Source organism: Silurus aristotelis (genome assembly GCF_946808225.1).
Source record: "Silurus aristotelis genome assembly, chromosome: 2".
In the NCBI taxonomy this organism is placed as follows: Eukaryota; Metazoa; Chordata; class Actinopteri; order Siluriformes; family Siluridae; genus Silurus; species Silurus aristotelis.
The window spans coordinates 13,717,823-13,735,421 of record NC_139575.1 but is presented as its reverse complement, the minus strand read 5'-3'; the positions used below and the strand labels follow the sequence as shown (position 1 = coordinate 13,735,421).

The following is a 17,599-nucleotide window of genomic DNA, read 5'->3' as shown; positions in this document are numbered from 1 at the left end:
GGTGAAGACCACAGCACCTTATTACTGGCATTTTAGATAAAATAATGGATTATGCCGTTATGATTATGCCAAAATATTTTCATATTTATTTGTATGGCGCTTTTAACAATAAACATTGTATCGAAGCAGCTTTACACAGATAATGCGGTGATAAAGAATGAATAAGATGTTCTTTATAAGTGTAAGTTTGTCCCTAATGAACAAGCCGGTGGCGACCGTGGCAAGGAAAAACTTCCCGAGATGGCATAAGGAAGAAACTTTGAGAGGAACCAGACTCAAGATGGAACCCATCCTCATCTGGGTGGCACCAGAAGTCCATTTATTACAGCTGAAACAATGTTGAAGTGTGCAGTGATGGTGATCAGAAGCAAACTGTAGTCCTGAGTCAGTGTAGCAGACTGTTGACATTAACTACGCAGCAAATTCATCCTCAAAGCCTCCTGTGTTACTCTGTAATTTCATGGATCACCAGGCCAGTGATGTGAAACCATTCCCAGCTGCACAAAGTGGCCTCCAATCAAAGAAAACACTATTCAGTCAGGCCGGGACGAAGCGAGCGGATTAATATCTCATTAAAATATACATTATGGAACTGTTTTAATAACAGATCCCAGTACTTTTTACTGCATATTACACTATTAACCCTAAACGTGGATGTCAGTATTTTCCATCTGAAAACATTGGGAGACAAATTGGTGAATTTTTACTTTAAAAGTATTTTTTACCAAAACAGATCAAAATAATAACCACGGGAAAGGTTATAAAAAACAATTCAAATCTAACATTGTGAAGTAACAAAATGTGTTGTGGGCGGGTGACTGGGGGAAGCGTTGCTCATCGGGCTGCAGAGGCAGTTTAATATTTGTCCGTCTGAAAACGAGAACAAGTCAACATAGTTCCGCAAACAAAGCTGCAAAATTTAGACAATGCTTTATAAAATCTAGATAAACAACAACGTTCTAAAAGAAAACACACGATATTGGCCGGCAGACATAACACGGTTTAGAGAGGTAGAAGGTTGTCTGAATTGCGGATATTATACAACGGTGAAATATATAATTTTTTTAAAGAAAATTATTTGTTTAGGTATAGATGACAATGTATACAATGTATACAATTTTATAGTACGATTGAAGGGATTAGTCTGTATCCCGCCTTGTATTCAGACCCTCCCCTTTGGCACTGGGGATTGGCCATAGAAGGAAACTTCGCCTCGGATCTTCTGTATCTGTAGCTCTCAGGAGCTCCACATGAACACACGCTGTGAGCAGAGGAATGATATTTACACTCTTAAACCAGGCTGTCCTTTCAAAAAATGGCTTCTATATGACGGTTAATGGGCGGCGATAAGTTTATTAATATTATCTTATTATTTTATTTTGTTTACAAATAGCTGTAACTTTGCGTAAAAAAAAGAGAAATCAGACTCCGCTGTGCATTTCGGTATCAGCGCCAGTGGTGAAGCGTCTCCTGCTTTAAGGAGAGCTGGAGAAACCAGTGGCACCGTGTCATCACAAATACACACAGGTAAGCTGTTTTCATCTTTTCTAACACAAAATACACACCAGCCTGTTTGTGTAACTGCATCATAGTAAACTAATGCGATAATGTGCACCGCACAGACATGTAGGCGGACTTGTGTAATCAACGCGAGATCCAACTGATCCAATTTGATCTACAGAGACAAAGAATTCATTCCCATGAAGTGATCTAAAGACAGGGAGAGATCTTTACTGGGACCTGAACTAGAGAGTAAAAGGATATTTTGTACTGATCTACACAGTTAAAAGGGACCCTTGCAATGTAATCTTCTAGAATGAAAGTATCTGGTATGATCTAGAAGAGAAAGAAAAACATATCCTTGAAATAAATTGACCTAAATCTAAAACAAACTTCTTACATGGATTTTTTTTTTACTTGCATCCTTATATAATCCATCACATGAAGGCATTAACAGCCCACCTCTTCTTTTAAAGCAGGTTTTCTTCTCCGCATCCGCAGAGGAGAAAGCGTGCCCCCACACACGGGCGACGGATGAAGGGCATGGAGATGCTCCGTCGCTCCTCATTTTTCGCAGCAGAAGTCATGGATGTGTTCGATCGCTCCCCTACAGACAAAGAACTTGTGTCCCAGGCAAAACTGTTGTGCAGGGACTACATTCACTCAAGACTTAACCGGGCTGGACTTGGTTTTAACAAACCTGATCTTGGATCTACAGGAGGAACCCTCGCAGAAGTGTCCTCTGTTCTTCAATGGTTAGGTAACACTTGTTTGATCTAGAACAGTCTGGAAACATCACACTCTTGTGGCACACCTGATATTAAGGTCATTTAAAGAGTCGGAGGTGGACCAGGAACGATTAAACTGAGGATATGAAGATGTTCTGCAATAGTACTACTTGTTTGTTTTGTTTAATCGAAGTATAGACAACTGCACATGCTGGTAGGCAAAACAAAGCTGGTGTATTGTTGTTGATGCAATAAAAACACTTGGTAGGTCTGGCAGGTTAAGTGTGTTTAACCAGGAGAGATTAGGCACAGGACTCCGTGTGAACCTGATGTTATTTTTGTTCATTGGCGTTATGAAAATGTACTTGAGTCATGCACAGATATCATGCAATACCTTTGCTCTCTTAAAGTTTCCTTTATTCTTGATTTCATAACCTCTTAAAGTGCATTTCACAGTTGCCTCTAAGCCTCACCCGTGTATAAACTATTTTAAAACTTAAAATGGTGTTAGTAAGTTTATGAACCTTTTTAGAATTGTCTGTATTTCTGCATAAATCTGACATAAAACATCAGATTAGATCAGGTTAAAGGTAAAAAGTAGACCCAGTTAAAACAAAGGAGACAAAAATGTTCTACTCTGTCATATGTTTATTGAAAACGATCCAATACTACATATCCAAGTGTGAATACAATAAGGATTGTGATCATTGCATTCGGTATCTTCTGTGATCTTGTGTAGCTGATATTGTAAGGTTTTCTGATACGTGTTTGAGCCACCTGCTTGTCACCCAAGTGATTAAATACACCTGACAAGTTTCACCTTCAAATTAACATGACTAAAGATCCACATACTTTGGCCATCCCCAGATATGTAATATTCAGTACCGTATAAAACCCTTGTCTTATTTTTCAACAGTTTTCAACAGGACATCTTTATGCAGAAATCGAGAGAAATCTACAGGGTTCACACATTTTCAAGCACCACTGTATATCTGTATTTCAACCTTATGTATCAATTCGCATAGCAAACTCCTTTACGTTTCCTATAGCAGTAAGCTACATCTTTCTTTCACAGTACACACTGTAAGCTCATGTTACATGACACACTTTATGGACTGCGTCTGTGCTCAGGACTGATCTGTAATTTTCCAAAGAATTAATAACACAGCACAAATAATTGGACTCACATTTAGACTTGATATACTTTGGATGGGTTTCCTCTAAGTGCTATGTAGGGAGAAAGCAAGCAAAACATGCTTTTATCACAGAGCAGATCTGATTTGGCTGGGGAAATGCTGGAGGTTCCCGCCTACGGGTTACCCTGCTTAACCCTTTCAACTCGGGTTAGATTTAAATGCTTGTGTAAAATGAAAGATTGCTGCTGTATGGGGAAACTCGAATACTTACAGCGATCAGAATTACAGTCCTGTGGAAATATTATTATTGATGTGACCTTGATGCATATGAAAACGTTATGTTAACAAATAGAACATAACTGTGCTTATTAACATAGAATCATTTATCTGCCCAAAATGTGTGCATATGGCTGTTCTGTTTCACGACAATCTGTACAATAACACAGAGACATACAGTAGACTCATGGCTTGATGCTACATTAATCCACTGCTTCTCCGTTGTTCTGTTTCCTAGGTGATGAGCTTGAATACTTGCGACCCAACGTGTACCGCAATGTGGCAAAACAGCTGAATATCACCGTGGGTTCAGAAGGTATTGTTTCAGATGCATTTCTGGCTGTAGCTGCAGAAATCTTCTCCACAGGTTAGTCCTATCAGCAATTTACATGGGAATCTAATTTAGGGGTAAAATAGGATTTAAAAATGATAAAACAATCCTGTATTTATTTTTCTTTTTTTAATGGATCTGATTGTTTTTTTTTTTTTAAGCAATTAAAAGATCTGACACTTTATTTAAACAAATGTATTTCAATTCTTTTATGTCTGACTCACCTTGAAAGTAATGGTTTTATCTTCTATATATATAAAGCTCAAATACCACTGACTGACTCATTCACTCATCACGAAATCTCTAAAACCACTGAACGGATTGCAATGAAATTTGAAACATACCTTCCTCCTGGGTCTTAGGTGCTCACTAAGAAAGGATTTTGAAAAATTCGCCCTGGATCGCGGCTAACTCGCAAAAAACGCGATTTCTCACGCATTGTAAACTCTTTGAAATAACATTACGGATCCTAATGAAACTTACTACGTTGTTTCTTATTACATGTTAGATGCACGATAAAAATTATTTTCAAAGTAGTTTGCCCTGTATCGGTACTACAAAGGGGTAGTACGTTATTTGTTGACGTTACGTTCTGATCTCATCCAGTCCTGCTCAGTGCTTACTGCTTATTGCCATATTGCTTAGCGTTCTGCCTTCCGTAGCGAAGCACGGGTAATTTTAGCTAGTTGTCTATACTTTTAAAAAACGATATTTAAGCTATACACCATATACCCAGATTTGATAATTGATCTCTTATTGATTGCTAAAATTGTGTGTAGGTTTTTAAATGTTTTTGCCCTTTCTTGAACACTGTCACTGAATTATAATGCAGAAGCAGCCCAGACTTACTGTGCTTATATTAGAAACCTAATATGCAGTCCACATTTAGACAGCGAAGCCCACAAATTAATATGGAACACACATATCCAGTGTGCCTAAAGCTGGTTTATCTATGAAGTTAAGCTTTTCTCATTTCGAAGCAGCTGAAAATGGAGTCTTTTAACATTTATATACACATGGGCTGAGAGTGCTGCACTTTTCTAGAGAACACAATCAGATCTTTCAGTGTAAACAATGTCTGTGTTCAGAGCGAGAAGAGAAGAGCGAGAAGTCCCATTTCCCCCTGCCCTCTGCAAGTTTCCAGTCTGTGTAGAATTTGGAGAAGAATGTCTCCATGGCTTTCGCTCATTCTTTCAGGCTTAAACCATTTAGAGGATATGTAAACCTGAGATCCCATTTTCATCCTTTTGGAGTAGAGAGTTGGCGCAAGCTAGACCCCAGACTATTTTTGGAAGAATAGTGGCTCCTCTATTCATTTTTTTTTTCTCGTAAATGGTTTTAGATTGTTCATGAAGCAGGATATCTATTTACGAGAGTGCCTAAAGTTCACCGTATTATTACTGTGCATAGTTAAATATGTAAAGTATAGTAGGTATGATCTGTTTGGATTTTGGGTGCAATTTCTCCTCATGTCTGTGTCTCATGTCTAATTTTTAGTTTGATCACACTTTTCCTTTTAAAAAAAAAAACCTAAGTACTTTTGGATACACCGTTATGTGGCTGTATAAGGAAATAAGCCAGTAAGTAATTTCAGGAATGAATTTTTTTTTGCATGTAATATCACGTTTGTAGATGGTTCACTGCTGGATATTCTACTGCCTTGCTTTAATAGTTCTCTGTAATATTTTTCATGGAAATAAACGTTCCTTCTTTAGCAAAGTGCTATGTAGGTCTGTTTAGATATTCAACATTTCTCAGTAAGCAGCCAAACCCAGAACAGAGAGCAATAAACGTCAATAAAAATGAACAAACTCCTATTTTGGTGGTGATTTGTCTTCATGAGCTGTAACAATGAGTCAGACACTTGCTAGCTTTTTCTGTAGGTGTGACACATGATCTTAAGCTCTTCAGTGTGTCTCCTTTTATTGAGAACAATTTTGTACTTTTGTTTTTTTTTTTACTGGTTTTGGACAGAGGAATTTACAGGCAGTTTGAATAAAACATGACCTGTTTCATTGTTTTGGAGATATAAATGTATATTTCACACTCACAGTACAGACTTCAGGAAAGAAGAAGTGTTTTGTTACTCAAATAGGACACAGATTGCAATGAGAGTAACAGGTGAAAGACCTTTGGGTGGATTGTGTGAGGCCTTGGGTTTCTTCCATAAGGGAAGTGTTTTCCCTGTTGTACATTTCTTATACGGGCAGTTAAGTCTATTTATTGACTTCCTTAACTGGACTAAGCGATTTTGAGAGGGAGGAAAACGTGGGTGTTTTCTGGTTGGCCAGAACTTCAAACTAGAATGTTTATCACTAAATCCAGGCCTGGATGTTAACACAGTGACATTCTATCTGCCTGCTCCCGCTTCCTCTCTCTGGACATATCAATTACATATTTTTTTGTTATGTAAGCTCAAAAAAGATCCACAATTTCACAATGTTTGTCTATTCATACTCATAATTCTGTGTTTATTTGGAAATCCTAATACAATTAATAATTTGTACATAATTTTTAAATATTTTATAAACAGCCCAAATAGCTGAATTTAAGTGTATGTTGGTGGTTTCCTAGTATAACAAGAAAAGTTTTAAATGGTAAAAAAAAGACAAACTAATAAACAATATAGGTGCCAAAATACATTGAAAATTAGTCATCCTATAATCATTACTGAGAGAAATTTATATGCATGGTGATATACAGCCAACGTTTATTTAGATGAATGCTGTCTGGAGTTTAACCACAGTGAGTTCTTCAAGCTGAAAGCTTTGTTCAGTGAAAACCTATTTGCAGAGATGCATTTTGCTGTCAGTGTGTTAATATGGAGCCATGTGTCATGGGGAGGCAGTGGATTTTTAGGAGGAAACGGCTGCTCTGTTCCTGACCACTCAACAGCTCCCCTGACTGTTATGTAATGCGCGAACACACACACCTCCTCTTCCCTTCCGCCATGTGGTGTTCTAGAAGCCTTGCAGTATCTTTGTCGTGCACATCTCTGTCTTTATGCATACATACGCGTGCGCGCACACACACACACACACACACACACACACACACACACACACACACACACCCCCAAGGCTAAGGTCAGGAATTCCAAAGTGTGATTTTATCTAAATTAATAACGGTTATTCAATCAACATTGAAGTTGATGATGAGATTATGTGTGACGTGTTTTAATTGTGCAACTGAACACCCTTTTCTTTTTGTTTCCCTTCTTTGCAGGGGTGACGTGGGGTAAGGTGGTCTCTCTGTATGCAGTAGCTGGCGCATTGGCAGTGGACTGTGTTCGGCATGGCTACCCAGCCATGGTACACACTATTGTAGACTGCATGGGCGAGTTTGTTCGCAAAAGCCTGGTGCCCTGGTTAAAGAGGAGAGGCGGTTGGGTAAGGAATCACACTCGCACTTGCTCGAGCAACATGGCCAAAGATAAACAGAATATATTTGTATTGGGCATCAATGTTGATGTGTTCGAAGCAGGAGAAATGTGTAAGGGTAAGGATTAGAGTGAGTTTGACAAGGCCAAATTGTAATGGGTCTACAGGGGTAATTAATGCACGTAGGGAGCAAAGGCTGGCGCTTGTGGTCTGATCCAACAGACAAGCTACTGTAGCTCAAATTGCAAAAGTTAATGCTGTTAATGCTTATAACTATTTTGGCAGCAAAAGGGGGACCAACACAATATTAGGCAGTTGTGCAGTCATAATGTTATGCCTGATTGCTGTATCTCATGGGTTTAAATTAATGCATTCATTTAAAAATATTATCAGTCTATAGTAACAGTTGTTTATTGTTTACACCTAAATGCAATTATCTTTACTAGCTTGCACCAACTTTTATTTTATTTTGTCATGAGTAGATTTGGAAAGAAAGGTACCTGTACTTGAGTACCTGTAGCTATGCTGATTGCTGGAAGACCTGCATTGTCAGCGTTGTCAGAAAACACACTGTGAGAGAGGTGCAGTAGGTGGCGTGAGGCCGTGAAGGCAAACAATTAGCACAATTTCATCATCATAAATTGCACAGAATTTGATCCCCTGTTTACTATATAGTTCTGCACTCGATACTTGTATCTTCTACATCTCTGTGGTCAGTGGGGATGGAAGGAATGAAAAGGAAGTAGGGAACGAAGGACATAAAGTGCTGGATATTTTGTGAGTCTTTACCATTGTGGTCTCTTTGTAGAGAGAGAGAGAGGCTGTAAAATGTAAGCGAAACAACTGAAATTAAACAATGACTGTATGCCAGTGTTGCAAGAGGCAAATAATAGAAAAGTGCTGCATGGCTTTTTTATTTTTAAGATCGATCTTACTGCAACGAAGCTTTTTCTTTAGAGGCTGATAGTATTACACATGACATGAATTATTTGCAGTGTTTATTGTGACTGGATATTTAATTTGTGTCCTGACCTGTGGGGACAAAAATCTAATTTTTTATTTGTTTTTATTTCCCATATTTATTTTTCATTTGTTAAATGTTTTCACTTTTTTGGGTTAAATTATACAACAGGCTTGTGTAGGTCAGGTCTACATAGGTATATGGAAATATGAAGCTACTCTTTTGCTTGCTTGCGCAAAAAAATCTAACTATTATGTTTCTGATAAATTATACAAGATTTTTACCGAAATCTAAAACTAACAAAGCTAAGTTTATTCTAAAAAATAAATTGTGTTTACACAGAACTCAAATTGCTATTGCTTAGCCTGCAGTAAATTGCTGTTAAATTGCAGTGTCTTTCAAGAAGTCATATTATAGTACACAACACAGAAATAAATAAGTTAAATTAATATACTCTGCTGCTAACTGACCTGTAGTTCTGTGCAGACATTCAGTCACCATCATGATAAGGTGTACTTTTTAACAATGAAAACATTCACAGCAAATTGCCATATCACAAGGCTACATTTTGACTCAAGCTCAGTGATCTAAAACATGCAGTGACGTAAAACATGTAAAACACGATCTCTCTTTCAGTTCAGGTATAACTAGATGACACTTTTTATTATTCTTACTCATTTACATGCCCATAAAAGGGAAAAAAAAACCAATATTTTTATTTATGGAATCCAGTTAATTATTTAAATTTAATTATTATTATTATTATTTTTTTTTTTTTACAGATTTTAAAGACTGTAGCTCATTTTGTCCTTTGCCTTGTAGTAACTCAGTCAGTTGCAATTCCATGATTGGGAACATTTATTTTAAATCCACCATGCCAATTTGCATTAATTTTTTCCCCCAATGAAGGATTCTGTGTTAAAGTTCTAGTTGGAGTGAAGAGAAAATGTAATGCTACTGCATTCAAAGACGCACGTGTGCCTCCAACATTGTGGTAACAATTTGAAGAAGAATCACACATGCCTAGAAAAATCTGTTATTGTCCCAATTCTTTTGTCAATAGAGTATATGACAACCTCGTTCATGTAAATATTTACACAATCATTTATTTTTAGCAAAGCCATTTTAGCTTTTAGCCTGTTTTTGTGAAAATGGGAGAAAAGTGGCACAGAACCCACACAGACATGGGGAGAACAAATACCTCATGGGATTGAGGCTTTTATCCAAAGTGACCTATAATTGAGACATACAACTGTCTGTCCTTCAAGCATTTGAAGGGTACAGGCTTTGCTTAACAACCCAACTAGGGCAGTATAGTATTCTGGGATTTGAAATTGTAACCTTCACAATAGGACAACACCTTAACCACTAATCAGTACAGACACCCGAGATTAGGATCGAATCAGCAGTACAGTACCACTCTGCAGCGCTGTTCAAATATTGACAAAAACAAACAAACAAGGGTGTTGCGTTCGGATTTTGTTGAATTTCAGCAGATTTGAACAGTGCTTCTCCGCCAAATAGGTTTAATGTGACTTTAAGAGAAAGAGAGAGACCGAAAAGTCTATAACTATTTTTATGAACTGAGTATATGAATTGAAAATGATTTGTGAACTTTTGATTTCAGTCCAATCAATTTACAGTTCGTTTTTAAATTGCTGCTTTTTTTTTTTTTTCTTTTTCTATTTCATAGCTCAGATTATTATAAGAATTAGATTGCACTGAACATTTTTTATTGCTGTTGTAGAACCAAAAATTGTTACATCGTGTCAGCCAAACTTTTCTGACTCTCACTGACTTTCACTGCTGCATGTAGAAATGCAGCATTCAATACAGCACTGAGCCTCAAGTTCTACTACTAAATGGTATGTACTGCATGTTGCTATAATGGGGTGATAATATATGATAAGACAAGAACACAGTGTTTAGCCATGTCTCAGCAAACTGGTCTGAAAAAGAGATCTGCCGTTGATGTCCGTGTCCAAAAGAACAAACTGCTCTCACTTACTTTTTAGTTAGAAATGCTGTGTTGAGTGTTGTTATGATTAAGACGACACACCCAGAGAAGTGCATCTGCGAACAGTGGGCTGTGTCTCCACACGTTGATGTTTATGAATGTGATTCTTCTCTTTTTTTTCCTTTCTTTAGACTGTGCATGCCCCTGAGGCTTTTACTGTGTTTCTCTTTATGCCTTTGCCTCAAAGCTCTTCCAGTCTGGCCAGTTTTCTATTTTACTAATTTTCAGATACTTTATGTGACTGAATGCTATGGGAGTTTTTTGGTTGTTCTCATAATGATTAATAAAGCATTGAGCATGACGGCGAAATCAAAATCCAGATCAGTCGAAAGGTGAATCTAAACCGAAAAAGGCAAAGTCGTTAGCTGTTTTTTTTTTTTTTTAAGGTGTCCTGCTGAGGAGTGTCAGGACATAGCTCAGTTTTAGGTGTGTGTTCTAACTATTTCTGAACCAGCCTGAAACAAGAATACACTTGACATTAACAGAATGAAAACATACTGGATGTCTAACTATAAAAATATATTACAGAAACATTTATCTGTGAAATGTGAATATGCTGTGCCTTCACATGCTTTACTTGTCAGGATTTGGTTTTACTGTCATGATAAAGGATTCCTTAATTAATGATGATTCCCTATCCTCCCATTGGCCTCTTCATTCATTATAGATTTTAAGGGATTTCTTATTTCATTCATTATAGATCTTAAGTAATTTTCACAGTTGGATTATCAGGCCGTGAAATGCTGGCACACTTTTCCGTTGTGTGCACAGCCAATGTTCGGCAACTTCAAAGCAACAAATTTTCACCTCATGCTAGCTTCCTGGCACAGACAACCATCGAGTCATTCCCATTTCATGCGTCTCGTTGCACATGTAGTTCTCCCTGGCTTTGAAGGTCATGCTGTTTTTAAATACTAGAGTGAAATTTGCCTCAGATAAAGATGTGTGCTCCTTTCCCTATCGGTTGCGTAATATGCTCGAATGCTCCAAATCCATGTGAAGGGGACTTTGAAGTGGCTGGCTAGGCCACTTCCTAGCCACTCACAACTGGACCCTCCGTGACTTTGTGTGTTGAAAAGTGGCCATGTGTTGGCTTTGGCTGGGAAAGTACATAGCTGTGTACTCTTCTTGTTTGCTAGGGAACTTATGTATGTTCTCATAATGAAGCTTTATTCTTTTTGACAAAGCTCAGTAACTCTATATGTTGAGTATCTGAATTCATTCGTTTATCAAAACAAGAAAATGACATTGAATAATGTTAGTTAAATAAAAAATATATATATTTATTTGAAAATAATAAACGATGGTATGGTGTGGTGTAGCCAGTGGTTGATTTTTTTTAAATGAGCATGTGCCAATAGCAATTTTTCAACTTATTTTTTTAAGGTTTTAATAAACGGCACGTTTTAATTTTTACCATTAGATAGTAACTCCGTGTTACCACTTGCATTCCAGCAGCTACAAACAGTTCTCTCACCAGCCTCTTTTGTTTTCAAACAAAACTTGGAGAAAAAAAATGAAGCTTGTATTATAATAATATTGTATAACAATAGGATACTCTTGTATTGCAGAAAATGTACTGGCCATTACAAAGCACTCATAAGAGACTTTTTATAAATTTCAATGAAACTTAGACAATGCTTTATTAAAGAATATAGTGGATCTAATGAAGTGAAACTTTAAATAAACAGCATACAAAGAGATTTTAGACAGTTCTGTGCTTCCTACTTTGTGGCAGCAGTTTGGGGAAGAGCCGCATATGGGTGTGATAGTCAGGTGTTTTAAAAGGTTTGGCCTAATAGTGTGGCTGACTAATAACATACCGTTATTGCTGTCTATATGGCATGAGTAACTCTTCACACACTGGTCTCAAAAAGTGTTGGGTTTTGCATCTCAGATAGACTTGATTTTCTGGTTTCCTTCACTGTTATGTATAGCAGAGTTTGGTGTAACCCCACACAAATATCAGACTTGGAATGGAGGTGTGGCTCAAAGGTGAGGTTCTGAAAAACAATTGCTTTTTTTTTTTTACATGATGAATGCATAATGTATGTAAACATAAAAAATTACAAGACTGCACTTGTTATCAGTGGCTTATCAGAAGAATATTTAATTTTATTTGTATAGCGCTTTTGTCCCAAATGCAGGTTGTGGGTTTCGTTTCTCCAGCATTGAACAACTACTCACCAGTTTCACATATTTTCATAAAGTTCTACATAAACCAAAAGACCCGATTCTTGTACACTCTGCACTGCTGTCCACATTATTTCCAGAAGCTAAATGAAATTTCACAAAGTGATTCACACAAAGTATAATTAAGATTTTGTGATAAGATAAATCACATGATTGGGCTGGCCATTTTATAGCCACAACTTCCTCAAATCACTCCTAACCCTTATATGCAGGATGGCACCATGCATGATCTTTAAATGAATCAGCAAAAAAAAACTGTGACTGATCTGTACAACCCGGACTCAACACACACTCGTACTCACTTTACACAGCCATGCCTTCAGTACCACTCGCATTACATCACTTCATTACTACAAACTGTTTACATGCTGTTTTTGCACATCATTTTTTTTTACTGGCGGCGCTATTTTGTGTTCTGTGTATTTGTCTTGCACTGTCTTGTGTTGTCTTTGCACTGTTGTTGTTGTATGTAGCACCAGGGTTCAGGAGAAATGTTGTTTCATTTCACTGTGTACTGCGTCAGCTATATATGGTTGAAATGACAATAAAAGCTTCTTGACTCGACTTGACTTGATTGACAGCAAGAATTTCATTTGCTTTGCATAATTATATTTATCCCATTTTTTTTTTCAGCTTTTAAAGGTTTATTTGAATGACGTTACACCAAAGCAGTGTCTACTTAATGTGTCGTATTATTTGATGCTTAACTGGAGTCTTATTTCACTTTGTAGTTAGATTTAGAGCATTCATTATGGGAGCAGACAGCAAATATTTGTAAATGTGTCCATTTCATGCTTGGCGAAGCATTACCTTTAGCGGTGAAACAGTATCCTGTTGTAACAGCTGAATGCAGGTGTAAGTCTGTGTGTCAAGACGATGCTAAACTTGAGGATCTTTAGTTGAGAGCACACTCAAAGCTTAGATTGTGGTGTACAACACATAAAAGTAGGTTACAGCTATTCGTGTGAAATGTGTGTTGTTCAAACCTTTAACATGGAATGAGGTGTTTCACAAGCCAAACAGGCACATGTCTGGTGGTCAAAGACCACATACATATCACAAAAGGAAATTGGTCTGTTCAAAATGTATGTATATATATATATATATATATATATATATATATATATATATATATATATATATATATATATATATATATATATATATATATATATGCTTGTAATTATGCACTGATGTATTATGACCTTATGTGTGTTTTCCGCAGACTGACATTACAAAGTGCGTAGTGAACACAGATACCAGCTTCCATACTCACTGGCTGCTGGCGGCAGCCTGTACGTGTGCACACTACCTAAAGGCCATCGTCTTCTACCTCCTGAGGGAGAAGTAATTGCCTGACAGAGGGATGATGAACATGGAGCCTCCCTTCTGTTTTTTTTTTGTTTTGTTTTGTTTTTGTGGAGAGCACTGCCATTTCACCGCTTATGACCTGTTACTGCTCCTGGTGTGTTTACACATGCAGTATAGTTGCACTGTGCCTTGCACTGTGCATTCAATGGACATTTGTGTCTGCTGAGCTGCTCTTGGATGACTTCATGGATTGTCTTCAAGGTGCTGTAAGGATTTCCAATGGATTGATCTATATTAGTGATGATACCTAGAGGGCGCTTATGTCCCGGGGCAACTATAGTTAGAACACAAACTGCAGAATATTTCCCCAGAAACAGGAAGAGTGTGAGTCAGCAGTGTGTTTCATTAAAGCCATACTGTCTAACCCTCATCTGCACTATCACATAGTGTCTCTTATTAGTTTATCCATGTTCTTAGTGGACTGCACTGTTTTTTTTTGTAATACACTCATTTTGATAGCGACACCTTGAAATTTATCTAGTGTTATTAATTGTCTTGGTCAAGATAGAAAACCTGGTGTGTTTATTTCACTCAGCCGAACAGAATTGTTGAGTTATGCTGACCAGAGCAACTTTTTATGAGAAATGTTTGTATGTGTGTGTGAAAGAGAGAGTGAATGAGAAAAAAGTAAGAGAGATTAAAAAGCATGAAAGAAGTAAACAGATCTGGCTTGTTATTTCTTGTCTACTCTAAACATAACAAAACAGAATATATCAGAATCCTTTAGTTGACGATTAAAAAAAAAATAAAATCTGAAAGTACTTTGTCCAAGGTGCTTCCAACAGGGCCTAGGTGTATCCAGTGTTTGTCATTATAGCTCTGTGCTGCATTATAAATGTTGCTCTATGACCTTTACTGCATTATGCAATCGCAACAGACAACTTTTTTTCCATTTCATACATAAAAAATTCGTTTTTTAGGAATAACGATTTACTATTGTGTGTAGATTGCCTTTCCACATCGAATGTCTGCAGAATAAATGCTAGTAAATTAAGAAATGGTTTAAGTTTTCCTGTTATTGGAATTGCGTAGGATTATTTTTACATTAAAATAATTAGTATAACTGAACTTTGTCTAATGACTGGATTATAGGGAATCTTTTGTCCAAAATCTGTGCAAAAATGAGTGAGACAGCTTTCCTTTAAACCAGAAAAATTCAGGGTATTAGAAATGGCAATAGTAATTTTCTTTGCTGGCAGTGTCAAAATACAGCATGCCAGTTGCACAGACTCAAAAAACTTTACACGTTTCAGCATTCGGACTGTTGTGGCCTGTATAGAGACTTATGAAATCACAAGAAATTTAAAATATATAGATATTAAAACAAGGTCAGTGTACAATGGCTACCCCTGAAATAAACATCTAAAGGGGTTATAGTAGTATCATTGTTGTATGAATATTCCTAATCATCACACCAACTACCGACCACAGGTATTGTTAGCCAACAGTGTACCAGTGTGGATGGAAAGAGAAATGGTGTAGGGGTGATTCTGAAGGAAGAGTACAGTAAGAGTGTAGTGGAGGTGAAGAGAGTTTCTGATAGGGTGATGAATGTGAAGCTGGATGTTGAAGGGGTGATGATAAATGTCATCAGTGCTTATGCTCCACAAGTTGGCTGTGAGATGGAGGAGAAGGAAAAATTCTGGAGTGAATTAGATGAAGTGGTAGATGGTGTACCTAGGAATGAAAGATTAGTGATTGAGGCAGACTTTAATGGGCATGTAGGTGAAGGGAACAGAGGTGATGAGGAGGTGATGGGTAGGTATGGGCTTAAGGAGAGGAATGTGGAAGGGCAGATGGTGGTAGATTTTGCTAAAAGGATGGAAATGGCACTGGTGAATACTTATTTTAAGAAGAAGGAGGATCATAGGGTGGAGTAAGAGTGGAGGAAGGTGCACACAGGTGGACTATGTTCTATGTAGGAGATGCAACTTGAAGGAGATTGGAGACTGTAAGGAGAGAGAGAAGGTTGGACCATTTGTGAGCAACAGTTTGGTTTCATTCCAAGGAAAAGCACCACAGACGCATTATTTGCTTTGAGAATGTTGATGGATAAGTATAGAGAAAGTCAGAAGTAGTTGCATTGTGTGTTTGTGGATTTAGAGAAAGCGTACGACAGGGTGCCAAGAGAGGAGTTGTGGTAATTTATCAGGAAGTTAGGTGTGTCCAAGGTAGAAGCTGGAGTGCATCAAGAATCAACTTTGAGCCCTTTCCTGTTTGCAGTGGTGATGGACAGGTTTACGGACAAGGTCAGACAGAAGTCTCAATGGACTATGATGTTTGCGGATTATATTGTGTTTGTAGTGAAAGTAGGGAGCAGGTTAAAAAGAGCCTGGAGAGGTGACTAACAGGAGGGGGAGCTGGAGGTAGCAGAGCTGAAGATGTTGAGGTTGTTGGAAGTGATGAGGATAGACAGGATTAGAAATGAGTTTTTTAGAGGGACAGCGCATGTAGGACGTTTTGGAGACAAGGTGAGGGAGGCGAGATTGAGATGGTTTGGACATGTGCAGAGGAGGGACATGGGGTATATCGGTAGGAGAATGCTGAAGATGGAGCCACCAGGAGGGAGGAAAAGAGGAAGACCAAGGAGGGGGTTTATGGATGTGGTGAGGGAAGACATGCAGGTAGTGGGTTTGAAAGAGGCAGATGTAGAGGACAGGGGGGTATGGAGACGGATGCTCCGCTGTGGCAACCCCTAATGGGAGAAGTCGAAAGAAGAAGAAGAAGAAGAAGAATTTATTTAGTGATCCAAAGTGTTATGTGTCTTTCCTCAAAATTGTTTATATAGTATCAATATTTTAATAAGAACTTATAGTGGGTATCATAATATTACTTAATGTCTTAATTGTTTTTAAAAAAAATAAAAATAAAAAAGTTAATTTTTAAATCTTGTTTGTCTACATAACCTTTCATTTCTATATTACATACGTGGACTTTAATAACTTATTTTTTATAATTATTTAAAAAATGTGTTATTTTATTAACTTTAATACTCATGATATGTCAATAATATGACTGCTACTGCTGTCGACGTGTCAAATCTAATGAACAGGAAATGGTGTCCAATAATTATTTAGAAGTGTGAAACATTTTGACATACAATTTTAACAGCAACCATTATTCTCTAAAAAAAAAATCAATACCAAGGTTAAAATATGATTTATTGTTTAAGGATATACAATTGAAGACCACAGAATTCAAGTAAACTGAATCCTTAATTGTGTCCATTTGATGTTTATTATATGTGATAATTTTGTGTTATAGGAATACATCCTTTAGTGCACATTTTCTTCAATTGTAAATGTAAAGTGAAGGGGATATAAAAGGCCATTGTTAAATATTACTAGGAGTAGGAGGAGAGAAGTTTAAAGAACATGCACTTAATGTAAAAAAAAAAAAAAAGAAAGATAGAAAGAAAGAAAGAAAAGTGATTGCGACACAGAATTTGTTGACATCAAGCTCAAATGTTTGTGCAATGTCACATGAGGGACCAGTACTCTTATTACAACCAGCTGGATCAGACTGAATGCTAGTTTTAGAAGTGATGGAAAACTTTACAGTGGCCATATTTATATATATATATATATATATATATATATATATATATATATATATATATATATATATATATATATATATATATATATATATACACATCCGTGTCATGCATCAGGAGTAATGGCAATAAATCTTAAACAGCAATTTT

General features: G+C 37.1%; 1 protein-coding gene and 1 long non-coding RNA gene across 3 annotated transcripts; one reads left to right on the top strand and one right to left on the bottom strand.

Moving 5' to 3' along the window:
- Nucleotides 1-886: 886 nt before the first annotated feature.
- Nucleotides 887-14,553, top strand: boka (BCL2 family apoptosis regulator BOK a). 2 transcript variants are annotated; one of them, XM_083570032.1, is made up of 5 exons: nucleotides 887-1,527; nucleotides 1,977-2,260; nucleotides 3,879-4,007; nucleotides 7,197-7,360; nucleotides 13,748-14,553. In XM_083570032.1, exons 2-5 carry the CDS (start codon nucleotides 2,035-2,037, stop codon nucleotides 13,871-13,873), a joined length of 645 nt encoding a protein of 214 aa, XP_083426158.1. In that variant the 5' UTR covers nucleotides 887-1,527; nucleotides 1,977-2,034; the 3' UTR covers nucleotides 13,874-14,553. The 2 variants fall into 2 exon arrangements, with proteins under 2 accessions (XP_083426158.1, XP_083426159.1); XM_083570033.1 differs by having other exon boundaries at nucleotides 1,221-1,527; nucleotides 1,980-2,260.
- LOC310741872 lies at nucleotides 11,611-12,766 on the bottom strand. Its single transcript, XR_014538077.1, has 2 exons — nucleotides 12,573-12,766; nucleotides 11,611-12,422 (listed from the first exon to the last, which is right to left on the bottom strand). It is a non-coding gene; the product is annotated as an uncharacterized lncRNA (long non-coding RNA).
- Nucleotides 14,554-17,599: the final 3,046 nt, after the last annotated feature.

Bases quoted from the DNA above. Each gene is read 5' to 3' on its own strand.
- boka (XM_083570032.1), top strand. From the start codon at position 2,035: ATGAAGGGCATGGAGATGCTCCGTCGCTCCTCATTTTTCGCAGCAGAA. The intron at 2,261-3,878 runs GTAACACTTGTT...TCTGTTTCCTAG, and splicing joins CTCTGTTCTTCAATGGTTAG to GTGATGAGCTTGAATACTTG. The intron at 4,008-7,196 runs GTTAGTCCTATC...CCTTCTTTGCAG, and splicing joins TGCAGAAATCTTCTCCACAG to GGGTGACGTGGGGTAAGGTG.